Consider the following 23,415-nt stretch of genomic DNA (forward strand, 5'->3'; position numbering starts at 1 on the left):
GATTCTAAGACCACCTCTTTCCAGGGATGCTAAGATCCCCTGCCTGGCCTTTTTTGGCATCATGTAACATTAGACCCTCTATCTTCCCTTCACTGTCCGCTCTCCATGAGCAGCAGAAGCACCAAGGGTCAAATTAAATGTGCAATTGGTCCCCAGTGCCCAATTGGTCCCCAATGCCCCCAATGCCCAATTGGTCCATTGGTCCCCAATGCCCAAACTTTAAGAGCAGTCACGTGGGAGGTTCAATCTAGCTCAGGATCATAACATGGTGGAAAGAGAGCTTTTACGCCCTCCCCCGCTGAAGCTTTAAGGGATGCCAAAGGGAGCTTCCCTTTGTGGGGTGTGCAATCTGAACCAGGACTGCAGCAGTGGGGAGGGGAGCTAAAGCCCCCCTTCACCATGCTGCAACCCCACCCCTGACCCCCACGCCTCACGACTGCAATTTAATAAGCAACAGTTAAGTGTGTCAGGGCCAGTGAAACATTTAACACATGTGGTGTGACCTTAAGGCAGGACTTGAAACAGAAATTCCATTTTTATCTATGGAGTATTAAGGAAGAGATGCATGCCACCATGATCTTAAGCAGAAACTACTGTGACCCCCGACCTGGAAGTCCCTTCTTTCATTAGATTCACCCTGCACCAGGCTAGGAGGCTTGAAGGACCAGTACTCTATGATCACTCCACAATCTGCTGCTGTTACTGGAGTGCTGCCCTGTGCAAAGTATGCCCTAGACCTAGGTTTGTCTAGTAAAGCCTCCAATTACCTCTGAAGTGTGAGGAAAAGTGAAAATGGAGATATGCTTTCGGAAAATTTAAATTGATAACTGGGAGCTGCATGGAAGGCACATATACAAAACACATTCCACACCAAAGGAACTCGAGTGCTGCAACCTGTATACATTTAGGCAAAGCTTTTTCAACGACCTTCTTTAATGCGCAATAAAAGTTAAGTTCAAAAACATTCAAAAGTTTAAAACTTAAGAACTAAACCAGCAGACGTTTTGATGCAAAACATCATCCTCAGTGCTAGGAAGTCTTACATCGAAATGTCTGCTATTTTGTTACATCTGTGGTTTAGTTTTTAAGTTTTAAACTTTTGAATGTTTTTGAATTTTTATTGCACATTAAAGAAGGTAATTGAAAAAGCTTTGCAGTGTGAAAATGAGTATTTCATCGCCCTTATACAGTCTTATTTAGGCAAATGTATGCATGCATTAAGCAAAATGGATTAAAAATAAAAAATTACTCTGCACACCACTCATCCTGCTTCCTACTAGTATTACTCAGCTTCTCCCCTGTAGCTTGTAAGAGCCAAACTTCACATGATGCTAAACCCGTCATTAGAAAATGGGCTTATCCTAGAAGCGGTCCTTTTTTCATTCAAATGTTGTTGCAGAGGGTCCCAATCAGTCCTCCCTCTAAGGTGTGCACATGTGCGCGTGCTCACACGTTTTTCGATGTCTGTTCAGTTAATTTTAGATCCCGCTCAAGTTGAATCAGGAAGGCCCCACTCTGAAGGCAGGCGCACACACACTGCTTTGATACGGCTGCCCAGAACAAGACTCATTCTGCACACAGATGAATTTTTTTTAAAAAAAAAAGAGAAAACACTGGTCTTTCAATCTGGGCCAGGAGGGTGACATATGATGAGGAAGTGGAGGTCGATATCTTCCTTCGGTGCAGTTTTCACGCTGGAAACCTCTTCCTCTGAAGCAGTGGTTTGCCCTCACAATTGGCTACAAAACTGTCAGAGGGGAGGCAGAACTTCCCATTTCAAGGTATAGTGTCCACCCCCCCACCCCGTTGCCCCTTGTAATGCACAAGCTGGACTTTGAAGAAGCAAGATAGAAAAGATATTGATGCTTTTGAACTTTGGTGCTGGAGAAAACTTTTGAGGATACCATGGACAGCCAGGAAAACAAACAAATGGATCATAGAACCAATCAATCCAGAATTTTCACTCGAGGCACAAATGACCAGGCTCAAACTATCATACTTCGGATATATTATGCAAAAACCCAGCTCCCTTGAGAAGTCCATAATGCTGGGGGAAGTTGAAGGAAAGAGAAGAAGAGGACGACCAGCAGCAAGGTGGATGGACTCGATTACGACAGCAATGAATGCACCACTGAGAGGCCTTAAAGGCCAAGTTGAAGACAGATCATCCTGGAGAGAATCTATCTAGGTGGCCACTTAGAGTCAACACCGACTTGACAGCACCTAATCAAAGGCCATACACAGTAGCAGTATTTGAAAACACAAGCCTAGTATCAGCAGCAAACACACCAGCTGAATCCAGGTTACTGGCAACTGCTGAGAACCGTATTAAGAAAGTGCAGTAACATTAGGAAGAAGCAAAGGAACACCACACCAGTTCAAGAGGCTCTAAGGGACTCTTGTGGCCAGAGGCTGCCAACTGAAGAAAAGGGCAGTCAGTTCATTGTGCACCAGAAGGGGGCAGCAAAGCAGATGCCAGCAATATAGTGAACTCTCTGCCTAGAATTTGTGGCAATTATCCAAATTCCTCTGGGTTTGACTCAAACTCTGGGTCAAAACACTTTATCTTCTTAGTGTTAAATAGCAGTTGGACCATACCCCCTCAGAACTTAGCCGTGGTGGTGGTGGCGGCTTTAACACACACACACACACACACACACACACACACACACACACACACACCACCCAAGTCCCGCTAAGTCCAGAGTCAGATCAAGAGCTCCCCTGTGGCTGCGATTTACCAAGGAAAAACTCTCTCTCTGCTGCCAATGAGAGCTTTCCCCGCCTTGGCAATTAGGTGCATCCCAAAAGATAGACACCAGCAACAGCCACTGGAGGAATGCTATGCTGGGGATGGATAGGGTCAATTGCTCTCCCCCTGCTCAATAAAGAGAATCACTACTTTTAAAAAGGTGCCTCTTTGCTCAGTTAGCAGGAGATTACCATACACATGCACAGATGTCTGTACACACACTTTGCCATGCTTATGCATTCATTGTACAAATAAAAGGGGGGACTAAACCCCTTGAAAACTTATGTGTATAGTGTTGAGGGGAGATTTCTTTTATCTACCCCAGCTGCAGCGGAAGTGCTCAGGTAAGGAGGGCACTGCTAATTAATACTGTCTGGGGACATGGAGTTAAAGGTCTCAATTAAAGTAGTTTATTTAGGAAATCCATCAGGGAGATAGATCAAGGCCTACATGCCTTGCCACTAGCTACATACAGGAAGAAGGAAGTATTTCTCTCAGGTGAGAGAGTGAAACCTACTTCCCCTTTGTTAGACTGGTAGAGTAGAGAAAGGATAGTCAGAGAGGGAATTCCCTTACCCACTATCCCTGCCCCAGTGCCCCTCATGGTCAATAAGGCTGCTGGTCCTAAGAGCCAATACCATCAGGAGCTGCACCTCCATCACACAGAATACAAGCTATGAACAACAGCACATGTGTACAGATTACAATCTGTGCACACAAGTTAAGGAACTGGATGTAGCGTGTGAACAGGGAGGGCTCTTGCCAGGAGACAAAGATACTTTGGCAGGGGGCCCATCCCATGGCCTAGCCACTCACTTCTCTCCGCAGAGTGGGGCTGGATTTCCTTCTGACTAGCCGTCCTTCCTTGGCCAGCTTCAGGCTCTTACTGTCCAGCCGGTCTAGGAGCCCCTCCTCCAGGGCTTGGAAGGCCCCCAGGGTCTCCGACTTCCTAACAACCCAAACAAGACAATGATTAGTTGCAATTACAGCTGAACTGCAAAGTATCTCCACAGCTGCTCCAGAGAACTTGCTGGTCCTTTCACCCCCACTATCAGGTTTCAGACTGCTTACTAAGCTGCGTGTACAATCTTCTGCCTGCCTGTAGATAAGCAACGACCTCGGGGTACATTTTTTGCCGAATGTACTTTTTTGCTGATTCCCAAGTCCACTCCAAAAATGCAGAGTTCAAACTCCCCACATTTGGAGTGGACCCGCCCTATAATGCACCGACAGGTTTCTCCTGGTTAGGGATGTGCCCAAATTGTTTCGGTGCCTCACCTGGAATGATCTGGAAGCTGCCACAGCCAAATCATTTCAGCAGAGGGTCAGCAGCGGCTTTAAAAAAGGAGGCATGCAAGTGAGTCAGCTCCAAACACAACCAGTCTAAGTGCCCCACTTTGAGTCAGCTCTTCCTTCTGCACCAGGAGTAGGGATGTGCATGAAGCGTTTCGTACAGCCACCGGGGCGGGGGGGGGGGCAGAGCTGTAGCTTTAAGAGGAGGCACGCAGGTCTTACCTGCTCCTCCGCCCCATCACGGCACTGTCACTTCTGAAAAGCTGCACCGTGCAGCTGTGGTACTGCTCCCAGCAGCCTGCACATGCTGATGCCACACATGTGTTGCTGGAGCACCACAACCATGTGGCATGCGCACATCCCTACTCCTGGTGCAGAAGGGAAGAGAGCCGACTCAAGACATGTGGCACTTAAACTTGTGGTGATTCGAGCCGACTCACTCCTTTATGCACCCAGAGGGTTGTATCCTTCCCTGCTTTTGGCACTCACTTTAAGTAAATAGTAATTTATTTCAAGAGAGGAGAGCTGGTCTTGCGGTAGGAAGCATGACTTGTCCCCTTAGCTAAGCAGGGTCTGCCCTGGTTGCATTTGAAATGGAGACTGGAAGTGTGAGCACTGGAAGATATTCCCCTCAGGGGATGGAGCCTCTCTGGGAAGAGCAGAAGGTTTCGAGTTCCGTCTCCGGCATCTCCAAGATAGGGATGAGAGCAATTCCTGCCTGCAACCTTGGAGAAGTCGCTGCCAGTCTGTGAAGACAATACTGAGCTAGATGGACCAATGGTCTGACTCAGTATATGGCACAAGAACATTAAGAACAGCCCTGCTGGATCAGGCCCAAGGCCCATCTAGTCCAGCATCCTGTTTCACACAGTGGCCCACCAGATGCCATTGGAAGCCTCAGACAGGAGTTGAGGACGTGCCCTCTCTCCTGCCATTACTCCCCCGCAATTGGTACTCAGAGGCACCCCGCCCCCGAGGCTGGAGGTGGCCCACAGCCCTCCGACTAGTAGCCATTGATAGACCTCTCCTCCATGAAGTCATCCAAACCCCTCTTAAAGCCATCCAGGTTGTCAGCTGTCACCACATCCTGTGGAAGAGAGTTCCACATGTGGCAGCTTCCTATGTTCCTATGTAGTCATGTGGCAGCTTTGTCACCCTCCCACAAAGGCATGACTATGTTGAGGGGGCCAGTGTGTCCCAATATTTTTAAATTTATGTGCCTTGGGATGATAAAGGTTAGGAACAGAGGAAGCCAATTTGTATCAAGTCAGATTCTTGGTCCATCTAGCTCAGTATTGATTACACTGACAGTGGCTCTCCAAGTTATCAGGCAGGAGTCTTGCCCAGACCTTCCTGGAGATCCCAGGAAGTGAAACTGGGGCCCTCTGCATGCAAGGACTGAGAGAGACTCCTGCCTGCCACCTTGGAGAAGCCACTGCCCATCTATGTAAACAATACTGAGCTACATGAACCAAGGGTCTGATGCGGTAGAAGGCAGCTTCTGATGTTCCCATGTTCTTCCCCTGAGCTACAGCCCCATCCCCTAAGGGGAATGTCTTTCAGTGTTCACACAGAGTCACCCATCCAAATGCAAACCAAGTTGGACCCTGCTTAGCAACTGAGACAATTCATGCTTGCGACCACAAAAAGCCACCTCCTTTGGTGGGGAAACACTGCCTTATACCACAACACCTCTCATCTCACCTGCGCTCGTGTCCAAAGATTCGCTCCACCTCTGCCCGGCCAGGACTACGGGTGCGGGAGCTGCTGCGGTCTTTTTCAAATGCCTGCCGGTGGTTGAGCCGCTTTGGCTTGGGGAGGTCAGCCAATACCGTGTACTCCTGCCTCATCAGTCCATGCCGGCCCTCGCTGCTGCCGCTTGTACGCCAACTCAGGTCAGAGTCTGCCGAGCTGAAGGATGATGCCGGCCACCTGCCTGTCCCCGTGACATCACCATGGGCAGGCAAAGCGCTGCGGCTGATACGGGGTGGGGAAGAAGCCCGGTTCGGTTCGGACTTCCGACGCTCCAGAGAGAAATAGCCACTCTCTGCGTGATGCTTCTTCCTGGCTTCCCCACAATCCTGGTTGACAGCTCTGGGATCTAGAGGGGAAAAAGTGAAGATACTGCAGTAATCTCTTCCATGCTTGAGATGCACGTGATTTATTTATGGCATTTATGCACCACCTCATATAACATCTCTGGACTGTTTACAAATTAATAACAATGAAAACCTTAAATAATATAAAGCAAATTTAAATACTAAGGCATGGGTGGTTCTGGCCCACTGGGGCATTTGAGTTGTGCACCCCTGATCAAAACCCTCTGCCAAATTGATATCATCATATTTACTGAATCCAAGACTAGGGTTTTTTCCAAGTTTTTTGATGTTAGAAGTTGGGGGTTGTCTTGAATTCAGTTTTATTGGACTTCCCCCCAACCTCCCCCCACCTTTTTTTGTTTACCACAGAACTTAGATCAATGATTGGGTCTAAACTACAATCTGATCCATTGCTAGGCATACAATTAAGAGATTCACAAAGCTCAAGACTTTATTTAATTTGGACTAACAGCAGCAAAGACAGAAATTATATTCTACTGAAAAAGTGAAGGGCTCCCAGGCCCTGACTGCCAGTATGTTAGACTCTGGAAATTAGCAACAATGGACAAATTAACACAACTGTCACAAGTCTCTTCTGTAATTTTTCATTCTGACATGTTCATCATTTACTGGTTCCTTATTATGCCAAAAACCACCAAGAAATTTGTAATGCCTGCTAACTTGTAATCCCTGCTAATTTGGCAAAGAGGCACCTTTAATGTGGTGATTCTCTTTATTTAGCAGTGGGAGAGTAACTGGCCCTATCCACCACCAGCACAGTACTTCCAGTGACTGTTGCTGGTGTCTATCTTATGTTTCTTTTTAGTTTGTGAGCCCTTTAGGGACAGGGTTCCATCTTATTTATTTATTTGTTATTTCTCTGTGTAAACCGCCCTGAGCCATTTTTGGAAGGGCAGTATAGAAATTGAATAAATAATAAATTAAATAATGTTACAAATGGTCACGATACATTTTGGAAACATGTTCTTACAATATGATAAGCTTGTGTCATGTACATATATAATTTTATTTTCTTCTACCATGTTTATGAATTGTATTTGCTTCAGAAAATATTAGGTAAAGCATAAAAAAAGAAATTGTGGGTGGGCGGATAATCTTATACGCAGAGTCTTCATCCTTTTGGATAAATACAGGTATCGCTTGTATTTAACATGATTTTTTAAAGGGGGTCATCCTAAATTCAGACTCGTCTTCTATTTGGGTAAATACAATGGCATTAGAAGCCCAAACGAATTATTTTTAAGGCAGGAGTGGGCAGGGTGGAATCCAGAGAATTGTTACAAACCTTGCTGACATATTATTTGGAACTTCCCTTTAGCTTTGGTGGGGTGTTGTCACTAATAGTAGATGCTAATTAACATGCCATCCATCAAGTTCCCCTTGGCCATTAGGAGGGTCAGCTTAACCCACATGCAAGATAGGGGTCAAAAGGTAAAAAAACGAGTCTGACCAGTTTGTGTGCTGGTGCCAGAGTGGGGAAAACCTCAATGCAAGCTACATTTTTCAGCTGACTGGAAGAATTGCCAAGAGACTGCTGGGGATAAGCTGGGTTGGGGGAATTTGTAAAGTGCTGCAGTGAATCTGGTAGTCCATTTGGCATTTCTGCACTCCAAGCATGCCTCTTCAGTCAGGAGACCTGACTGCAAAGCACTGAACCTTTACATGCAGAATCTCTAAACCAAGCCAAAGTGGTGTGCATTCCATGCTACCTTGAGGTTATTGAACCATGGGTGGAATCTAATTTCAGAGTTCTGGCATCCTTAGAACAAGGCTGCACAACTTCAGCTCACCTGCAAATGCTGGACTACAACTCCAATCATTCCTCACTATTAGTCACTGTGGCTGAGAGGATTATGGGAGTCGTAGTCCAAACACAACTGGAGATCTGAAGTTGTGTAGTCCTACCCTAGGATCTTAGCTTTCTCACGGAGAGCATGTTTCTAGCCCTCATGATCACCAATGCAAAACTGAGAGGTAACTCTCCAACACCACATTCTACAGGCCAGTATCTTTAGAGCCCGCTGAGAAATGCCAGAACAAACACCATCATCTGATTAAAGAATTTCCAACTGATGTACAAGAACAAATCTGCACCAGCCCACCACAGGAGCTTTGACTGTGATTCTCCTGCCTACCACCCTGAATAAACCAGATAACCTGAGTGCCCATTTCTACCACTGGCACTATCACACTAGGAGTGCCTGGCTATACAAATTCCATTCTCAGGCCTAATGCCACCAATATTCCTAGCTATCTGTTGGGCACCACTGATTTTCAGAAGAAAACACAATCTACTGACAGAACTCCTGAAGACGACCATCCTGGCATCCATGGATATAGAAGTTTATACACCAATATTCCCCACAAAGACGGACAACAAGATACTGGGAATATTATCTGTGGGATTATTATCATATTTTTATACTGCTTGATATGTATATCTCTAGGCAGTGTACAAAATTTAAAATATTTAAAAGTCACAAATTAAAAATGCATGACAATAAAAACAATAGAATAAAATTATTAAAATTAGTTTTTTAAATTAAAATTATTAAAATTCTTTCTAATTAAAAGCCTGAGGGAACAGGAGGGTCTTGAGGTTCTTCCCGAAAACAAACAGAGAAGGAAATGCTCTTATTTCAACAGGAAGCTTATTCTAAAGCCCGCATTCTGTACCAATTGTAGTTTCTGGACTATGTACAAAGGCAGCTCCACATACAGCATATTACAGTAGTCAAGCCTGGAGGTTACCAGCATATGTACCACTGTTTTAAGGTCATTCACCTCTAGAAATGGACGTAGCTGATGCATCAACTGAAGCTGATAAAAAGCGCTCCTGGCCACCACCTCCACCTGAGCTTTGGGTAGAGGTAGAGCTTTGGGTCCAGGAGCACTCCCAAGCTATGTACCTGATCCTTCAGGGGGAGTGTAACCCCATCCAGAACAGGCAGATCTAAACCATCTCTCAGGTCCTGTCCTCCACAGTCAGTACCTCCATCTTATTTGGATTCAACCTCAGTTTGTTATCCCTCATCCAGCCCATTACTGCCTCCAGGAAGGCGTTTAGGGAAGATATGCCATTTCCTGATAAGGTCAGCATGGAAAAGTAAATCTGGGTGCCATCAGCATATTGGTAACACCCAGCACCAAACCTCCTGATGATTTCTCCCAGCGGCTTCATGTAGATGTTAAAAAGCATTGGAGACAGTATGGAGCCTTGTGGGACTCCACACTTCAGTTCTCGCTTAGCGGAACAACAGGCTCCAAGCAACACCATCCGGAACCTGCCAGAGAGATAGGAGCAGAACTACTATAAAAGGGTGCCAACCCAATCTCACCTCCCCCAGGCAGTCCAGAAGGATACCATGGTCGATGGTATCGAAAGCCTCAGAGAGATCCAAAAGGACCAGCAGAGTTGCACTGCCTCTGTCGATAGCCAGTTGGAGATCATCCATCAGGCCGACCAAGATATTAGAGCACACCTAGCTTCCAAGCTTTGCCACGTTGTTCTCACCCACAACAGAGAGTGGATGTGAGCCGCCCCGAGCAGTACTGTACTGGAGGGGTGGGGCATAAATATTATAAATAAATAAATAGTGCAGCTAAAAAACAGAGCTGCAAATCAGGACTTCCCTAGTTCTAATCTCACCTCTGCCATCAACTTATTTGATGGCCTTAAGGTAGGGCTGCACAACTGGTTCTCTAGCCATTGCTGGACAATCCCATCATTATCAGTAGGGTTAATGGGAGTTGTAGTTCCTTGGCACAGCACTTGATATTCCAACCCACAGAAAAGGAATATCCCCCCCCCATCTGAGAGAGAGAGAGAGAGAGAGAGAGAGAGAGAGAGAGAGAGATCTGGAGGAGGCGTGTGTGTCGATCTATACCTGGTTTCAGACAACTCCATGACTCTATTCTTCCACAAGACCTAGAGGATGCTGCTGTCTCAGTCCATCTGGGTAGATCAGAATGAAGGTTTTCAGGTCGTACCTCTTGCTTCTGGCCTGCATAGTACATCATGTCGTCTTTGTCAGATTCCAAAATGCTCTCAAGGAGCCTGGTCATTTCCCAGTCCTAAGACAGAAATGAAGTTTGCACTACATTTTACATTACTGAAACACCCTACAGAGAAGCACTGCTGTCTGGCCTTCTCACTACCCCACTCGTACTGTATGTGACTCAAGCACTTGTTTGATGGGACTGATAGCTGGCTTCTTCTGCCAAGAGAAGATGTTGAAGCGTGAGAGACCAGGCCCTCAGTGATAGGACGAAGGCCTTCAAGGTGATGCCCAATACCTACTCTGCCTTCCTTTATTTAGGACTGTAAGAATGCCTCTGCAATCATCTAAAGAAGCTCAAAGAGGAGGAATCCTTGCTAAAAAAACAACCGGGAGAATTAGGATGCAATAAGAGAAGAACCCGCATTTCCATCTCACCCTACAGAGTGTGGCATTGGTGTCTGTATCAATGCTGGTGACGGTGCTGGTGTCATGACAGTCAGTGGCTTCCTCGAATTCTTCCTCAGCTCTGCTGCTGAGCTGGGTGTACTCCAAGCTTTCTTGCCAGCTGTGGAGCAAAGCAAAGCAAAGCACCATTTTGGGTAGGAGAAACATAAGGAGCTGCCTCAGACCACTGGTCCATCTAGCTCATCAGCATCAATTGCAGCCCTCTAGCTGTTTTCAGACTACATCTCCCAGCATCCCCAGCCACAGTGGCCAATAGGCAGGGATGATGGGAGTTGTAGGCCAACATCTGCAGGAAGGCCAACGTTGGGTAGCCCTAGACTACTTCAACTGGCAGCAGGTCTCCAAGGTTTCAGGCAGGAGCTTTTTCCACCCCTACCTGAAGATGGCAGGGATTGAACCTGGGACCTTCCGCATGCCAAGCAGTTGCTCCACCACTGAGCTAAGCTAAGCGTTGTACTTATAGCAGCAAGTGGCTGAGATGGCACAGACTTGCCCAAGAGCCTGCATGAAGGTAGTACCAAGAACAAGAGGCGACTGTAGTAGTTTTGCTGCCTCAGCAGATCCAAGGAACTTGCAAGGCATGGGCCTTTGCTACTTAGCCGCAACGTTTTTAGAAAGCTTCTAAAGACCCATCTTTTTAGAAAAGCCTTTTAGTGTTTTATCTGAAGCTTACAGCTGACGGGTTTTCAACTTTTAAAAATTTGATTTTAAAAGTGCCGGGTCTTGCTCTTAGTTATTTATTAATTCTGTACTGCCTTATCCATTTGATGGTTTTACTGTTTTTGTGAGCTGCCCTGAGCAGTATTGCACTGGAGGAGCAGAATATTGTAAATGAATAAGATCAATATGTAGTTGAAGAATGCCTGGCTTGAACTAGAAGGAAGGCAGGACCAGAACTGCGTATTCTCCAGATTAAGGCAAAAGGAAGTCACTCCATCATGTCCCCAGAGCAGAGGCTCCTCTTTCATGGGGCACTGAAGCAGCAGCACCAGGCAACTGGGACACCAGCAGGGCAGCAAGGTGCCTCCTGCCATCACCAGATGGCAGAGGAACAGCTCTTTGGGACCGATTTGACCCTAACTTTGGAAAGGGCACCTCTCCTCACACCCCTTGCAAAATCTGCAAGCAGCACAGCACGAGAAGAGAAGAGACCACTGCAAGCAAACTTTCCTCTCCCTTGCACTTTCAAAGCTTGTAAGTGTTGGCTTTCAAAAGGGGGCTGGCCCCCACCGGGGCATGGGACAAAGCAGCATTTTGCAGCTGCTCCACAGTGAGCAACGGCACCACCTCAGCTACTGCAGAGAATTCACCTGCCAAGCTCTGCCCAGGAGACAATGGTGCAGGGAAAGCAAACTCCCTTCTAGCACAACCTTTTTGACTGAGGTAACCTCCAAGAATAGTGCTCCTTAGCATTTATATGGCGTTTTAGAGCTACCTAATGGCCCAGTGGGGAAATAACTTGACTAGCAAGTCAGAGGTGGTTGGCTCGAATCCCTGCTGGTATGAGAGCCAGCATGGTGTAGTGGTTAGAGTGCTAGACTAGGACCGGGGAGACCCGAGTTCAAATCCCCATTCAGCCATAATACTAGCTGGGTGACTCTGGGCCAGTCACTTCTGTCTCAGCCTAGCCTACCTCACAGGGTTGTTGTGAAAGAGAAACTTAAGTATGTAGTACACCGCTCTGGGCTCCTTGGAGGAAGAGCGGGATATAAATGTAATAATGTTTATGATGATGATGATGGATGATGTTTCCCAGACTATGAGAAACACCAGCAGCGATATAGGAAGGTGCTGAAAGGCATCATCTCACACTGCACAGGAGATGGCAATGGTAAACAGCTCCTGTATTCGACCGAAGAGAACCACATGGCTCTGTGGGCGCCAGGAGTTGACACCGACTTGACGGCACACTTTATTTCAGAGTGCCAGAAGCACTTCACATACCGTTAAGTGTTTCAACCAGGGTTCTGAGGAACTAGTCATTTCCACAAGCATCCCTCAGGCTCCCACAAAAATTTACAACCTCCCACCTCGGCACTTCACGCTCCCCTCTTGTGCCATCAGTCACCCCCACTCCAAGAACGAGTGAACCCAGAAGGAATAGGTGGCCCAGTCTGGTCTCCGGATGCCTCTTGCAACCTTCAATCCTTTCATTCTCTATTTATTTTGTTGACAGAACTGAGTACACAATGAAGCTATTCACACGTGTGTGCAAAACCGAGCTAAGGGAGCTCAGCCCGGTTTTGCACGCGCGTTTGTATTGCTGGGATCGGGCGAGATCCCAGCGGCACCACGGCAGAAAACCCAATGAAGTCTCCCTGTTAAATGAGGTTAAAGGAGAAAGCGCTCCCTTAACCTTGTTTTTATGATCATCAGCCACCCATGGCTGCAAACACCCATGGCTAGCAGACTCGGGGAGGGGGATCCCCATAATGCACTGCAATAATGTACATTATTGGAGCTCCGGGCGCCAGGTTGACGTATCCCAGCATCCCGACCCTCGGAGCTGCCAGCAGCAGCAGCCAGTGCTCGTCTGAGTGGTTGATCTGCCTGCCCAAGGAAGAATGATCATCTGCGGGGAGGTAAGCTCTTTAGGGCTTCCTTCCTACAAACCCAATAGCCCTTTCTCACTGCTCATGAGAAAGGGCTCTATGTTGCGATTTATTAAGGTTCATGTGGCAGGGCAATGGTGTTGGTTAACACACTGAAAAGCCCATGAAGTTGCAGGATCATATCTATGGACATTCATAATTTGATTGTCCAGGGATCTTGACTATTTCATCCAAACTATAATTCTTGCAACTAAGCTGACCTCTGCTAACTAACTGAGCAAAGAGGCACCTTTTAAAGTGGTGGTTCTCTTTATTGAGAAGGGGGAGAGCAACTGGCCCTATCCATCCCCAGCACAGCATCCCTCCAGTGGCTGTTGCTGGTGTTGGTGTCTATCTTATGTACCTTTTTTTAGGTTGTGAACCCTTTGGGCCTAGGGAACAATTTTATTTATTTACTTTTATGAGAGAGAGACTGAGAATGAATCGCATTGGGGACTTTGATTGAAAAGTGGTATATAACTATTAGTCATATTCATAATTCCAGGTTTTATACTACCATTTAACTTTTGTTTACATTGTGCGGGAGAAATTGCGCCAGCAGGAAGACAGGGGGCTGGGGTTCCATATCAAAACACGTTTCAGGGGGCTCTCTTATCCCACCCCGCAAACGTTGACAACTACTGAGCTAGGCACTGTACAAACATTAGAAATAAGCCACTTTGAACATACGTTTTATGAGAAGTATGGCATAAGTTCAATCAGTAAAATAAAGGCCCTACCCTCACAATTCAAAGACAAGATACAATCAGGAAAAGATGAAAGGAGAATCTGCTTGGGACCGTCAGGATGAACAGCTATCAAAACTGGGCGGTCTCTTGCTCCCTCTCCATGCAGAAGGGCCAGTGGCCGCTGAAGTCCAAAAGGGGAGGGGCCAGTTGGCAGCTGGTGCCTACTTTCCCTTCATCATCTCTGCAACTGGACTAAATTTGGTTGAAATCGAGGTCCACAAGTTAGCCCACTTGCGCCTCAAAAGTTTACGTGTCCGCCATCTTTGATCGGGGTGGATGACATCATCACAAACTACACCATTGAGGTGTCCCTGCAGCTGTACCCGATTTGGTTCATGCGTTGCAAAGTTGATGGTGGGGGCGGGGCACACACAGAGAATGCCAGGTGTTCTCATAAGCCTACTGGAAAGTAGGCTAAAAATGACTAAATTTCAAGTTTCACCTAATTTTCATTCCATTTATTTATCAATGTTTTTATACCACCCAATATGTGAATCTCTAGGTGGTATACAGAATTTAAACACACAACAAATATAAAACAGAGTAAAAACAGAATTTCACAGAATAAAAAGTAGTATTTTTATACCGACTGAAAGATGTGTCATTTAAAGATATTTCTCATGCAAGAAGCTTATTGCAAAATAACTATTTTGGTTAAATTATTAGTTTTTTGTTGTATCTTTGCCAAGTAAAAATAAAGCTTTATTTCTATCTTCATTGGCCTTTTTGTTAGAGTAATTTATTTTTTTTAATGCTATGAGGTCATTTAAGCTTGACATAGCTTAGGGTCTCGTCATACTCCAGCTCTGACCTCCAACCACAGTGGCCAGGGGAGGTTTAGTCCAACAACAGCTGGAGGGCCAAAGTTGTGCCCCCTTGGTCTAAAGAAGGCCCACTCAACTTCAAGCCTCCTGCATCTGAGGTTTCTGCCTTGGTGTGAGTTCACATAGTCATACTAATGTCAGTTAGACATGTGCACGGACTGGTCCGGAGCCCATTCTAAGGACCTCCAGACCTGGGGCCGATTTGGCGGTTCAACACTGGGGGGATGGACCTTTAAGAGCAGGGGAGGGTGTACTTACCACTCCCGCCACTTTCCCCCCTCCAGCGCTCCCATTTTTGTAAGCATTTGGGGTGGCAGGGTACCTTCCTGCTGCCCCTTCCCCTGTTCCTCTTCAAAAGCCTCACTGCGCGTGCGCACATCACATCCTGCATCGCGTGCATGCGCACATCAGGCAAACACGCGCGACGCACGGACATGACGTGCGCACGCATAGTGAGTCTTTTGAAGCTTTTTGACGAGGAACAGAGGGAGGGGCAGCAGGAAGGTACCCTGCTGCCCCAAATGTTTACAAAAATGGGAGCGCTGGAGGGGGGAAAGTGGCAGGAGGGGCAAGTACACCCTCCCCTGCCCTTAAAGAACCCCCCTCCCCAGTGCCGGACCGCAGAGGTGTGGTCCCATGCACACCACTAATGTCAGTAACCCCAATTAAACCTAAGTTTGAATGATTGTGTGAATTAGGCCAAGATGTGCTATCCCGCACACCCTGCTATGATTATCACGGAGCAGGGACTGAATTTTACAGAGTGCTTTTGAAATACCTTCCTTCCCTCCCCAGTACACCACTGGCATATTTACCTCTCAGTTGTGTCCTCAGATCCCAGGCATACATACAGCTCACACTGGGGCACTAAGATGCACAAGGGGTCACACGGCTCACAGAGACTGGATTCTTTGGTAGCATCTCCACCTTCAAGAGTTTTCAGTGCATGTGCTTCTGCTGCCTGTAAGGAGGAGGAGATGGGAGTTGACTGAAGATGCACCAATGGTGCCCCCATCACTTACTCTCCAATGCTTTGGAAAGAGGCAGCTGTCTTCAGCAGAGAGTGATAGGGAAGCTTGCCATATTCTGCCCACCTATCTTCCCATTCTACTCAATTAAGAGTTCTGTGTAAGTCTGAAGCTTGTGTACTCCTTTACTAACAGGAATTGGTCCAGGAAAAACGTACTGGGGTGTGCCATTTGTTACTGCTTGCAGCAACAGAAGGTGCTTCACCTTTCATTCTCACAGCTCATTTCAATACAGTTTCATTGAGCTGGTTTATAAAGGACTTAAGTAGGCAACCAATAAAGCTTATCATCTTGAACTGCACTGGGAACACCAAAAACGGCACAGCAATCACAGCAGCTGTCCACTCCAGCTCAATGTCACCCTAACCCAAGGGCCAAGGCCAATTTTAAGTACATTATTACATTACAATTAAAAATGTTATTGTGGATATATTCCCCTGTCAAGGAACTCATAGTTTTAACTAAGGATAGTGGCCAGAAAATAGATCCTGTCCCTGCTCAATCAGTGGGGCCCCTGGAATGCATGCCAGCCCCAAACAAATGCCAAGTGTTGTATTGTTTTAATGCCTGTTTTCATATGTTTTTATACTTTTTAGCTTGATGTTTTTATTGTCTTTTTATTGTATGTTTTAACTTTTGTTAACCGCCTTGGGGTTGTCTTTTAATGAAAGGCGGTATATAAATGCAAAAATAAGTAAGTAAGTAAGTAAATAAAATAAATATAAAATAAATATAAAATAAAATCCTCTCCACTCCACTCCCTAAATCACTTTCAGGACCCAATCCTAGGCATTGTTACATAGGAGTAAGCCTCACTGGGTACACGATGGAACATATTCCTGAGAAAACATGCATAGGATGGCGCTATAAGGCAGTTTCCAGCTCCTGTGTTGCTGTGGGATACCTGGGGGCCAGTAAAATAGTCCCTGAGGGCCAGATCTGGCCCCTGGGGCCTTATGTGGTGCAGGCCTGCGGTAATCCCATCTTCAACTGCTTGGAGATCTCCCCCAGGTACATAATGAAACATTGTACAGCTTTCTGGTCTTGTGGTAGCAAGCATGACTTGTCCCCTTAGCTAAGCAGGGTCTGTCCTGGTTGCATATGAATGGGAGACAAGAAGTGTGACCACTGTAAGAGATTCCCCTCAGGGGATGGAGCCACTCTGGGAATAGCAGAAGGTTCCAAGTTCCCCCTCTGGCATCTCCAAGATAGGGCTGAGAGAGATTCCTGCCTGCAACCTTGGAGAAGCTACTGCCAGTCTATGTAGACAATACTGAGCTAGATGGACCCATGGTCTGACTCAGTATATGGAAGCTTCCTATGTTTCTTCATAGTAGCTTTAACTGCAGCATTCACTCCTACGAAATATGCTAGACCTTCTCACTCAACCCTTTTAGAAGGGCCATATAAAGCCTCTGTGTTCAAACAAGCCGTTGGGCTGTAACAGGGTTCTCAAACTTGGGTCCCCAGCAGTAGAGGCGCTCTTACCCCTGGACTTCCAGACCAAAGTCCAGGGCCTCCACACCCCCTGTGGACCCCCAAATCTTTTTTAGTCTGTCCCAGGTGGCATGGTCATGTTAAAAATACGATGTGGGCTAGGGGCCTCCAAAGGCCTTTAGGTCTAGGCTCCAAAATTACCTAGCTGCACCTCTGCCCAGCAGGTTTCCCTGTAACAGGGGTTCCCAGATGTTGCCAATTACAACACTCATAATCCCCAGCTGCAATGGCCTTTGGCTGGGGATTATAGGAGTTGTCGTCAACAACATCTGGGAACCCCGGTTACAGGCAACACTGGTCCTCAGGTGTTGTGGGACTACAACTCTCTTTGTCCATTGTGACTGGGGATGATTGGCATTGTACCTCAACAATATCCAGGAACCCAACTCTGAGAACCCCTGGCCTGTCATCATCGGTGTCAACCTTCTATTGTAAACCTTTATCTTTGCTTCATATTAACTGCGACATTGATAGTATGTTCTGCAATGTTTAATACTGCAGCTATTGTTCTTATTTGTGTTGAAAACCACTATGAGGATTTCAGTTAAAGAGGAATTCTACATTCCTGAACAAATGAACATTTTTTCCGCCTTCTCTTTGGCGGAGGTTGACACAGAGTCTCTCCTCAACCTCTACTGAGAGGGTGCGCACAATCCAGCCATTCCAAAACATATTGAGTTGCAGACACAAGGACAGATGTACGTGTGTGTGCATACATGAAAACACACAGGCAAGAAATCACTTAAAGAACTGAACTTATTCTTTCCCTAGAGTAGGGACTCCCAAATCTTGGCATGCTAACTGTGCCGTGCCTTCCTATTTGTTAAGATTAAGCACGTATTAATCTTAAAATAAGATTAACACACAAACTCAAAGTATACTCCAGAGGGCGTGAGCCAAAGAGCTTGCAAAGCAAAGATATAAGCAAGTTATTCCAGGGACTCTCGAAGATGGGTCCTCAGATGCTGGCAGACTAAAACTCTCATTGTCCCCATGGGATGATGGAAGTTGTAGTCCAACAACATCCGAGGACCCAATTTGAGAACCTCATTTTATTCCAATCCACGAGCAATCAATCGGAGATGCAGGGTGCATGGCCTCTTACACTGCATTAAGTGGATGATGTGAAGGACAGGTTAAGCTTTGACCCTTATCCTGGCACAATCATGGAGCACACTGAAAGGGGACTGTGCTTCCCTTAGCAGCTGCCTGTGTCTCCTCCTGGAATCCCACTTGTTCTGCAGCACCTCCGACAAGGGATACTTGACTCGCTTCTGCCGTCTGTGAGAGACACAATCATCTGGGAGGCATGATCCGATCCGATCTAATCAAGACATCCAATACAGAGAGGATGCCTTTTTGCAGGAGAGTGAGCAAGAGAGCACAGCTGTTCCAACCCTGCAGTTCAAGGGGTCCCCACTCTACCCACTCAGGGGAGCACTTAGGAGGTATCCACTTGAAGCACAGATTGGGAAGCAAGAAGTGTCTTGTTGCCTGCATCTTCTTGTTTGGGGGAGGGGATTAAACAGGACTCCACCAGGCAAAGGCACACAGAGCTGATCTTTCCCTTGCTTCTGACCCAGAGTTGAATCTCAAACCCACCTGTCTCTTTAAGAGCATCAGCATTGCCCTAGCATGCTAGACTGGTTCATCCCCTCCCCGCCTTCACCCCAGCCCAGTTACCTTAGTAGGTTATGATCACCAAAGGGAGGGTCTCTAGCTGTCAGCACCACTTTCCCTCCATTGTCTTGCTCAGGCTGCAATTCTGCATGGCTCTGAGCAGATCACAGGTGAGCCAGGAGGAAATTCTAGAGGGCCCCGACTGGGCAAGAGAGGGAACCTCATTACTATTTCATAACCCTGAGCTGATCTAGCCCGCAAACAATGAACAACACGAAACCCTTTGTTAACAGGACACCAGCTGGCACCCCATAGGGAGGGATGGAGTTTTACACCTGCCCAGACAGGGGGTTGGCCAGGAGCCGACAGGTGGCTCACTGTGGCCTTGCAGGTGCTTACTAGAGGGACGCTCATCTAGCGCGGCAATGCCCAGAATTTCTGTATTCTAGAGGGAATGAAAAGTCCAAACAAAAGAACTGAAAACCTCATGCGCCACTGTGAAAGCAGGACTCACTTGTCTGCACTCAAAGCTTTAATCAATTTAACTGTTGTGGCTTCTCCTCCCCACCTTTTGGAAACTGTAGCTCTATGAGAGGGCCAAGGATCTCTTAAGAGACCATTCTTGGCACTCTCTGAACTGTAAACATTCCCAAGGTTTCATGTGAACCAAGGTATAAACGTCACATTACATTAAACCTGTTAAGAGAGAAGTAAAAACAGGAAGTGCCTCTTTTTGGTCAAAAAGGTGTGTGTGTCTGTGCACATGTGTGAACATGCATACACACACACACACACACAATCCAGATTGGAACCATGGTGCATAGGGAGGGAAAGGTTAACACTTTACTCTTGCACCATTTTCCTGCCAACCTCCCCTAGAACACCTCACCCACACCAGCGGCCTTTTACCCCCCAAGACAACTATAAATTGCCAACTATCCTGGGGATTTTCTGTAGGAAAATGGCACAGTGGGGAAAGTGTTAACTCCCTCATCCCAATTGATATGGAGGGAGTGGGTGGCCTGCAGTTGTTTTTTGACAAGTGTCTCTCACTTCCTGTGTTAAGCCTGTCTCAGTGACAAACTTAACATAAAGTGTAGTTTGATCTCAAGACAGTAAAACAGATCAGATTTATTGTGTAGTGGGTTTTGACAGGAAGCCACAAGACTTTAAAAAAAAAAATCACAAAAGGTCTTATAATTAAAGCAGTGGGATCGGACTCTAGTACTTCACTACTAGATATACCACCTAGATTTGGCTCACCTAAACAGTATTAAATTGTTTGGGTGATCTTACATAAGTTCTGATAATTTCAGGAAAACCAAATAATGAAGCCGACACAGGTAATTTAAGGGGATGCAGAAGTTTCTTTCCTGCTCTGTTGGGCAGAAACAATTGGCTATTAGAGTATTAATATACAGGTGACATCTGTACTCCTTTCCCAGTACAAAATGGCCATTCCAGCATTAACACACAAACTAGAAACTGGGGCAAAAGAGAGAAGACTTGCATCCACATGGCACATAATTCATGGCAGTTTCCTCAGACAAATAGCATTTAATTATTGGGTTGGTTCAGATGATCAGTGAACCATAGTTAAGACGGTAAATGCAGACTAAGAAGCACAGCCCTCCTTCCCCTGACCTCCTCTGATCACACTGCTGGGAATCCTAGCTTGCATAAACAATGGCTTGTGCAAAACTAAGAACTGTGGTTTAACTCTGGCTTAAAAACCAGAGTTTGAAGCTGGTTTAACATCCTGGCTTGTAAACCAGAATTAAACCACAGTCCCTGGTTTCACACAAGCCACAGAGGTAATATCCTGGTTTGTTAAAGCCAAGCTCCTCAGCTTCATTACAGAGTCACTGTATCAAGGGGAGGAGGAAAGGCATGGGCTTGGGTTACGCTACCGTCACAATCCTAACTAGCTATGCTTAGTTCAGGACTTGACAAGTTTCAGGGGCCAGGAAGCCATGGCACCTAGGAATTTAACTGTGGTACCTAGACTAGGATATTCCAAGGTAGAGTTATTTAATAATATCTTTATTTGTCCCTGGCAGCCCTGTTTCTGTTCTTATTACATGTAAAGGGCATAGAGTGATGCCCATTTACCATCTCTCTCTAATTTAGGTAATTTTGCCAAGTGTCTATTGTCCAGACCCTAATTTTAGGGGCTGGCTCCTAGATCCATAGAATGGATGTCAAGGCTTGGTTTAGCTGATAGTCTGAACCAGCCTAGACTGTCTCTCACTCTCCCCCCTGCACTGCAGTTAGGGTTACTGTCCTTGCCTCCACTGCAGAAGTGTGTAAACTCCTTGAAAGGGCAGAGACTTGAAAGGACTAGGCACATAGACTTGTACTTACACAACATAAAGGGAGAAGCTGCACCTGCTGAATTGCTACCAGTCATACAGCTTTTAAAGCAGGGCTGCACAGCTATGGCCCTGCAAATATTGCTGGACTCCAGCACCCATCACCCTGACTATTGGCCGCTGTGGCTAGGGATCATGGGCACTGGAGTCCAGCAGCTGGGAGTTCTCCACACAGGCGGCTTTACTGCGAACTCAAAGTTATCCCAAAAAACCCAATGCAAAAAGTGGTGGTTCTTTACCCCGAATATAAATCGAGTTGCACTCTAACATGCAGTGAAAAACCTGAATTGTGTGTGTGAACTACTTCCTCGCAGGGACTTCAGGGTAAATCTGGTCGATGTGTGAACACACACCCTCCCTTCTGGAGGAGATGCGAGCTAAAGGGCTTTAAAAGCCCTATGTGGAAAACTTCCTAGAGGGCTGAAGTTATGCAGCACTATTTTAAAGAGAGGCAGAAGCTTTGTCCACTCAAGAGAAGGCTGCCAATGACTCTGCAGCCACCATCAGGACTTCATCTGCCGTTTTGTTTTGTTTTTTTACACCTCCTGTCAGAACCTGCAGGATTCCATTATCACATTATCTAGAAGCTCTTGAAGCCTCATCCAAAGTCCACATTCACAAATGGACTCAAGTGCTTAGGGTTTTTTTTTGGGGGGGGGGATTTCTTTTTTTGCATGTCAGCAAGGGAAGTCACTGCTTTGCTGCAAGGAGTGCTCAGATTACAGGAACAACTCCCCCATGAGGTGCCCTAAAATAGGAAAACTGGGAAGCTACCAGATCCGCTCCCCCAGGTATGCACTACAGCAAGGATAGGCCCATCTCTCGCCATTAGGACAGCTGCCGGAAGGGAGATTTCAGCAGGTGCAGCTTGTCATATTGTTCTGCAGGGGGAGAAAAGCAGTACCTGCCAAAACTCGGGCCTCTACGCAACTCTTAAAGGGACAGGAGCCCCGTCGTTGCACATGTGGCCTCCTGGCCCTACAATCTGATCCTTGGTTGCACTGTGCAGAGTAGTAAAACACGGCCAAAGTAATTACAGTAGAATCTGACTGAATTAACAGTGAAGCAGGGAAGGTTTTGTGAGCACACCCAGCAATTCCCTAACCATTGATTGGGAGCCACCAGTAAATTCAGATCTTCTGAAGGCCGCCCCCCCCAACAGGCTGCTTCTAGTCAGAGTGTTAAAAACAATGCAGCACACAAGCAGCCATGCGAGAAGGGCTGCAGGTAGGATTAGAGCGGAGGTTCTCAACCGGTGGCACTCCAGATGTTGCGGGACTACAACTCCCCTCACCCCCAATCACAATAAAATGTAGCTGGGGTGATGGGAGTTGTAGTCCAGCAACATGGTGGCGCAGTGGTAAAACTGCCGCCCTGTAACCAGAAGGTTACAAGTTCAATCCTGACCAGGGGCTCAAGGTTGACTCAGCCTTCCATCCTTCCGAGGTCGGTAAAATGAGTACCCAGAATGTTGGGGGCAATATGCTAAATCATTGTAAACCGCTTAGAGAGCTCCGGCTATAGAGCGCTATATAAATGTAAGTGCTATTGCTATTGCTAACATCTGGAGTGCCACCAGTTGGAAACCCCTGGATTAGAGGATGGCATCCCCATTATTATTATTATCATCATCATCATTATTTTTACATTTATATCCCGCTCTTCCTCCAAGGAGCCCAGAGCAGTGTACTACATGCTCGAGTTTCTCTTTCACAACAACCCTGTGAAGTAGGTTAGGCTGAGAGAGAAGTGACTGGCCCAGAGTCACCCAGCTAGTATTATGGCTGAATGGGGATTTGAACTCGGGTCTCCCCGGTCCTAGTCCAGCACTCTAACCACTACACCACGCTGGCTCTCTCATCATGGGGAGCAGAGGCTGGAAGACAGCAGCTTGTTCCAAGTCACACAGCAAGCCTATGGCAGAGAGTTGCATGATCAGCCCACTTCTTCCAAAGCAAACATTCACCCAGGAGCTTTCAAACTTGTGGGTCCAAACACATTTGGGGACTCTGCTTCCATCATTCCCAGCCACGATGGCCTTGGCTAATGGGAGCTAAATTCCACAATATTTGGCGGGGGGGAATTTCAGAACCCCATTAGTCT

At 46.6% G+C, this 23,415-nt stretch overlaps 1 protein-coding gene across 1 annotated transcript in view; it reads right to left on the reverse strand.

Annotated features, from left to right (window-relative positions):
• The window catches only part of TRIOBP (TRIO and F-actin binding protein), an 89,914-nt gene that overhangs the window by 61,223 nt on the left and 5,276 nt on the right, over positions 1 to 23,415 (reverse strand). Inside the window, exons 3-7 of the mRNA XM_053257511.1 lie at positions 15,611 to 15,756; positions 10,602 to 10,731; positions 10,053 to 10,239; positions 5,750 to 6,146; positions 3,569 to 3,701 (exon numbers count right to left, since the gene is read on the reverse strand). Coding sequence (XP_053113486.1) covers positions 3,569 to 3,701; positions 5,750 to 6,146; positions 10,053 to 10,239; positions 10,602 to 10,731; positions 15,611 to 15,756 — 993 coding nt within the window. The remainder of the gene's footprint in view (positions 1 to 3,568; positions 3,702 to 5,749; positions 6,147 to 10,052; positions 10,240 to 10,601; positions 10,732 to 15,610; positions 15,757 to 23,415) is intronic.

Source organism: Hemicordylus capensis, chromosome 5 (genome assembly GCF_027244095.1).
Source record: "Hemicordylus capensis ecotype Gifberg chromosome 5, rHemCap1.1.pri, whole genome shotgun sequence".
NCBI lineage: Eukaryota > Metazoa > Chordata > Lepidosauria > Squamata > Cordylidae > Hemicordylus > Hemicordylus capensis.